Source organism: Mustela lutreola, chromosome X, assembly GCF_030435805.1.
Source record: "Mustela lutreola isolate mMusLut2 chromosome X, mMusLut2.pri, whole genome shotgun sequence".
In the NCBI taxonomy this organism is placed as follows: Eukaryota; Metazoa; Chordata; class Mammalia; order Carnivora; family Mustelidae; genus Mustela; species Mustela lutreola.
This window is the reverse complement of record NC_081308.1, coordinates 63727625-63733692: the sequence shown is the minus strand read 5'-3', so window position 1 is coordinate 63733692 and position 6068 is coordinate 63727625. Positions and strand designations below refer to the sequence as shown.

The 6068-nt window shown below is 50.7% G+C and overlaps 1 protein-coding gene across 1 annotated transcript; it reads left to right on the top strand.

Moving 5' to 3' along the window:
- Positions 1–2206: 2206 nt before the first annotated feature.
- IL2RG (interleukin 2 receptor subunit gamma) lies at positions 2207–6013 on the top strand. Its single transcript, XM_059157441.1, has 8 exons — positions 2207–2369; positions 2590–2743; positions 2962–3146; positions 3379–3518; positions 3953–4115; positions 4694–4790; positions 5045–5114; positions 5472–6013. Exons 1-8 carry the CDS (start codon positions 2255–2257, stop codon positions 5670–5672), a joined length of 1125 nt encoding a protein of 374 aa, XP_059013424.1. The 5' UTR covers positions 2207–2254; the 3' UTR covers positions 5673–6013.
- The last annotated feature ends 55 nt before the right edge of the window (positions 6014–6068 follow it).

Sequence of the window (6068 nt, the reverse complement as noted above, 5' to 3'; positions counted from 1 at the left end):
GATTCTTGGGCTGGAATCGGGGCTCAAGGGTATTTGTCTCGGTTAGGTACTCTGCCTTTTACCCTAAACTGCTTCTTCCTTTCTGAGTTTCTGCATCTGAAAAATGGGTGTACTGTCACCTCCTTCAAAGGGCTATTGTGAAGATTAGAAATGGTCTGCATAAGAAAGCACCCATTAACCCCTGAAAGGCCAGCCCTAGTAATCCCTCAAGGTCTTTACGGTCTGGAGCGAAGGTTTGTAACCTTTATTCCATTCACAGCCCCTTTAAGATGCTGATAGGCGTTATGGGCCTTCCCGGGAAAGTTACAGAGGCAAACAAAATGTTACATACTTTCCAGGGAAATTCTTAGACCCCTAAAGGTCAACAGTATATCCCCTAAGTGTCCATGAACTCCCACTTGGAAAGAGGCACGTAAGTGTCAGATGCTTTCCAGACATCACCTCCTTTAACCTGCAAACAGCCCCATGAGTTAGAGATTATAATCATCTCCATTTTGTGGATGAGGAAGCTGATTTTCAGAGTGGAAGTTCACTTGCCCCATGTCATTCAGGTACTAAGAAACAGACCTGAGGCTAAGATTTTTTTTCTGGACTCAAGGGCCAGTACACTTTCTGTGATGCCATTGCTCTTCAGAGAAATTTCTCTAATTTCTCTTTAGAGAAAAGATGGAGTGCTGTAATAAAAGTTAACAGATAATGATAAATTAAAAACTAATCAAATTAGCAAATGGCAAAAATAACACTAACAAAATGCTATTGAATCACAGTGGGAAGACAGATTAATTCTGATTGGGGAGAGGAAAACATATTGGAGAAGGTAACATTTGAGCCAACCCTAAGTAACTGTATCCCACAGAACATTAGGGCGGGTTAAAACATAAGCACAGTGCCTGACACATATTTAAAACTCAGTAAATGTTTGCCGAATAAATAGTTTTTACAAAGTGTCTCCAATTGGCTCTGTGTTTGGAGAAAGATAAATCTGGCAATAAGACAAAGAATGAGTTAGAGACCAGGGGCCTTTAGAAAGGAAGGCTGGGGGCTCCTGGGTGGCTCAGTAGGTTAAGCGTCTGCCTTCGGCTCAGGTCATGATCCCAGGTCCCGGGATTGATCCCTGAGTCGTGCTCACTGCTCAGCAGGCAAGTCTTCTCCTTCTCCCTCTGTCCCTTCCTCCTCTCCCTGCCCACACTCTTGCTCTCCCTCTCTCTCAAATAAATAAATAAAATATAAGAAAGAAAGACTGGCCTGGGGACGCCTGGATGACTCTTGGTTTTGGCTCAGGTAAGGATCTCAGGATCGTGAAAAAATTCTCTCTCTGCTCCCCGTCTCTCAAGGAAAGACAGAAAAAAAGAAAGGCCAGTTAGTGGGTTCAAGGAATAATCATGACTAGAGGGAATGAAAGGCTTATTTAGCACAGTGGCTGTGCTGATGGAAAGGAGGACACTGCTGAGAGAAACACCACAGACTAGAACTGATTGGATTCTCAGGAATGAGAGAGAGGGAGAAATTGATGAGGACTTTGAGGTTTCAAGTCTGGGTGACCAAAAGGGTGATGACACGTTAACTGAGATAGGGAACACAGGAAGAGAAGCAGATTTAGGGGAAGATGAGGAGTTTGAAGCCAGTGTGTTTGTTCCTCCATTTCCAGAATCTACTTCTAAGTCAGACCTCCTCACCAGTCTCAACAGGGACCCAGCTCAGGCAGCAGCTAAGAGTGGATATTTGGGTTTGGATTAGGTCAGAAGAAAGACAGCTATATGTGTGCCCACAGGAGTCAAGACTGTACTTTCCACCCGAGACAGTAGGGCTTTCACAGAGGTTTCAGGGTGACTGAGCACAGGAAGGGGAGGGAGGTCCAGACCCTCCACTCTACGGGATAAAATGGCTTAGATGAGAGGGTGGTTGGTAGGGAGTGGTGATGGTTGTGGTGGCAATGGGGAACAGATCCTTCCCGGGATCCGGGTGGTCTGAGGATTCTCGAGTCCATGACAGTCTCGTGTGCCCAGCCTCTGTTCCTGCCTAACAGCACTTTACAGTGGTGGTGTTACACCTACGGATTAGATTAACACTTAATCTCCCAGAAGATTTGGCCTGTGTCACAGCACACATTTGCCACACCCTCTGTAAAGCCCTGGTTTCTAAGGTTCTTTCCACCGGAAGCTATGACAGAAGGAAATGTGTGGGTGGGGAGGGGTAATGGGTGAGGGGCCCAGGTTCCTGACAGTCTACACCCAGGGAACGAAGAGCAAGCGCCATGTTGAAGCCACCATTGCCACTCAGATCCTTCTTATTCCTGCAGCTGCCTCTGCTGGGGGTGGGGCTGAACCCAACAGTCCCCATGCCCAATGGGAATGAAGACGTCACAGCTGGTGGGAAACGTGGGACTGGAGGGGGTTGGGGAGAGGGGAGACTGTGGGAAGGGGCCGTACAGAAATGTCCAACCTGCCATGGGAGATTAGAAGGATGCGGGCAGAATTTAAGAGTACTGTGGAGAAGGAAAGGGGAAGGGTTCTCTGCCTCATGCTGCTGCTTCTTCTGACCATCATTTCTGGTCTTCCCCTCCCCCTCTTTGTCTTCTCTCCAACCTAGGTTTCTTCCCAACTGCTACACCTCCTAGGACCCTCAGTGTTTCCACCCTGCCCCTCCCAGAGGTCCAGTGTTTTGTGTTCAATGTTGAGTACATGAATTGCACTTGGGACAGCAGCTCTGAGCCCCAGCCCAGCAACCTGACTCTGCACTACTGGTATGAGAAGGGAAGAGGGAACAGCACAAGGGAGTCAGAGCGGGGTGGGCTGGATGTGAGGGACTTCATGGGGACCAAGAAAGTGGGTAGCCATTGTCTGACCCTCCCCACTATTTTCTCACGGTAGTAAGTCAGTTCAAAGGAGACGAGGCTGGGCTGTGGTATCTGTAGTACCCAAGTTTATGCCACCGTTCCTCTTTCTCCCAACCCTTCTCTAGGTACAAGAACTCCAATGATGATAAAGTCCAGGAGTGTGGCCACTATCTGTTCTCTGGAGGGACCACTGCTGGCTGTTGGCTGCAAAAGGAGGAGATCCATCTCTACGAAACATTTGTGGTCCAGCTCCAGGACCCACGGGAACCCAGGAGACAGTCCATTCGGACACTAAAACTACAGAATCTGGGTAATTTGGAAAGGGCACCAAGAGTCCAGGGATGTATTATGGGGGCACTGGGATATATGGAGTGGTGTTCTTTCACCTTAAGGGTACTTAGGCAAGAAGGAGGAGGTGAGGGGTCTGGATAGGGAGGGGTGGAGGGATCAGGGACACTGCCTTCAGGATCCTAACTCGTCTAGGCCAGGGGAATGACCACACACACACCCCACCCCACCCCCACACATACACATCTCTCCAGTGATCCCCTGGGCCCCGGAGAACCTGACCCTTCGCAACCTGAGTGAATCCCAGCTAGAACTGAGCTGGAGCAACAGACACCTGGACCACTGTCTGGAGCACCTGGTGCAGTACCGGAGTGACTGGGACCGCAGCTGGACTGTGAGTGATGGGGGCAGGACTGCAGCAGCTCAGGCTGAGCAGATGAGGATAAAGGAGTCAAACAGCCAAGTAGGAGGGCGCAATCTCGAGCACCTGTTCTCTGCCATCACCACCTGCGCCCCCACCTCCCCGCCTTACCACCCAGTTCCTTTGCTTTGTCTCTCCTCTCATCCAGCTCCTTTCCCTATCATCACCAGTGACTTTCCATGGACTTTTCCTTACCTATACCTGATAGGCAAGTAAACAAAAGGGAGCCTTCAAGGGCATCTGGCGAGGAGGCCTTGAATTCTAGTCTGTGAAGGGAGCAGTGCGGCTAGAGTCAAGAGAGGAGAAAAGAGCCAGGAAGAACACGATGACCGGGGGGAAGGGCAGAAGTTTTCATTCTCCCTTCTCTTTTAGACACCCATCTCTCCCTCACCCTCTTTCTCCCCAAGGAACAATCGGTGGACCACCGAAATAGCTTCTCTCTGCCTAGCGTGGATGGGCAGAAATTCTACACGTTCCGTGTCCGGAGCCGCTATAATCCGCTCTGCGGAAGCGCTCAGCGTTGGAGTGAATGGAGCCGCCCAGTCCACTGGGGCAGCAACACTTCCAAGGGTAAAATGGGCCTAAGGCCTCACTGTGACCCATGAGCCCGGCACCCCAACCCTGTCTAGCATCGCTCTCTTTTGCTGTACCTCTTGACCCCTAAGCCCCCCAGATTTGGTGGCCTGTCTCCCCTCACTGTTCAACCTTAACCCCCAGGTCACAGGTTTTTTCTGTGTAGGGTTGGGTCACTATGTTGTTAGAGTTGGGGGGGGGGCATTGTCAAGAAGGAGGCAGAAAAGATATAGAATGTTTAAGATTCCCCTACAGCATTCCTGGAAAGCCTACGTGGTAAAGATGGCTTTGGAGCCAGACCGATATAGGGTTTTAAACCTGGCTCTGCTTGTTACTCCCTCTTTGACCTCGGGCACATCACTAACCTCTTTGATTCTGTTTTCTCATCTGTAAAATGGAGATAATGATTGTTCCCCCCACCCCCAACCCCACTCTCAAGAGCTGTGAGGATTAAGAATATGGAAAGTGTCTAGCACTGTGCCTGGCACCAAATTTGGGACACTACAGACATCAGGGCTCTTTCTCTTTCTCCTCCTCCTCCTTCTTCTTCTTCTTTTTTTTTTTTTTTTTTGTAGAGAATCCTTTGTTGTTTGCGTTGGAAGCTGTGCTTATCCCCCTTGGCTCCATGGGATTGATTATTAGCCTTATCTGTGTGTACTGCTGGCTGGAACGGTGAGATTTCAGATATCCCAGGAAAATGAGGTGGGGTAGCTGGGAAGAAATAGTACTGGAGGGTTGTCGCAGGGTCTCCAGGAGTAGAGAGCGGGACAGTAAGGAACAAGGGATCACTCAAGGGGGCATGGCGATGGAAGGAAGCTGCAGGCCTAGGGAACACAGAACCCCTTCGTTCTGTCTGGGAGAGCTGGGAGACTGGTCATAAAACAGCATAACCAACATGCTCCTGCTCCCTCTTTCTTCTCCACCAGGACGATTCCCCGAATTCCTACCCTCAAGAACCTCGAGGATCTGGTTACCGAATACCATGGAAATTTTTCGGTGAGAACATTGTCACAGGCAGACTGCAGTTTGCCAGCTACCGGCTGCCTCTGTCTGCAAGTCAGACAGAGCATGGGGGTGGGCAGAGGAGAGGGGAGGGGGCCTGCACTAAGGGTCAGGATGTGACCAGTCAGTGGGGGGAGGGGCTAGATGGGGAGAGATGCACAGAAGAACGGATTATATAGATTGGGTGGGGCAGAGGGAAACCGTGGTATGGGCACCCCCTCCCCGGGAGTCTGTGTGTGCCTTCTGTAATCCCAGGAGTTGCAGACCTTGCAAGAGCTCCCTTGGTCCAGAGCCTGGGTCTTTGAGTCCCTGCCCCTAATTGACCCTTGACCTGGAGATATCTGTCTTTAGGCCTGGAGTGGAGTGTCCAAGGGCCTGGCGGAGAGCTTGCAGCCAGACTACAGTGAATGGCTTTGCCACGTCAGTGAGATTCCCCTAAAAGGAGGGGCTCCAGGGGAGGGGCCTGGGGGCTCCCCCTGCAGCCAGCACAGCCCCTACTGGGCTCCCCCATGTTACACCCTGAAACCTGAAACCAGAGCCCTGATACCCTGACTGAATCCCCACAGTCCTGGAGTCCTAAGTTGTACTAACTTCCCCTCCTCTAACCAGCCTGGGTCCAATGCTCACCTCGCCCCCCTGTGGCTGATTCTGAATTTTATGCCCCCTATAATTTCCCTCTGCCTCCACCCCCACCCCATTCAACATTTCCTATGGTCTAATTGCCCCTTTTGCCCTGTACATGCGTCTGGTCTTCCCTGCTCCAGCCACTCCTCCTCCTCCTTGCAGGATTCTTTCTCCCGCAGGCCCTCCGTCCTTCCCTCCCTCTTTCCATCTAACCTTCAATTATGTTCCAAGCAATGAGAAATAAAGCTTCTGTTGATAATCGTCAAGAATGTCTGTTGTTGGGGCGGGGAGCAAGGGAAATATGGGGTGCAAGGAGGGTGTGAG

Coding starts and splice junctions, on each gene's coding strand:
- IL2RG (XM_059157441.1), top strand. CDS start 2,255: ATGTTGAAGCCACCATTGCCACTCAGATCCTTCTTATTCCTGCAGCTG. Junction 3,519..3,952: donor ACTGGGACCGCAGCTGGACT/GTGAGTGATGGG, acceptor TTTCTCCCCAAG/GAACAATCGGTGGACCACCG. Junction 4,116..4,693: donor GGGCAGCAACACTTCCAAGG/GTAAAATGGGCC, acceptor TTTTTTTTGTAG/AGAATCCTTTGTTGTTTGCG.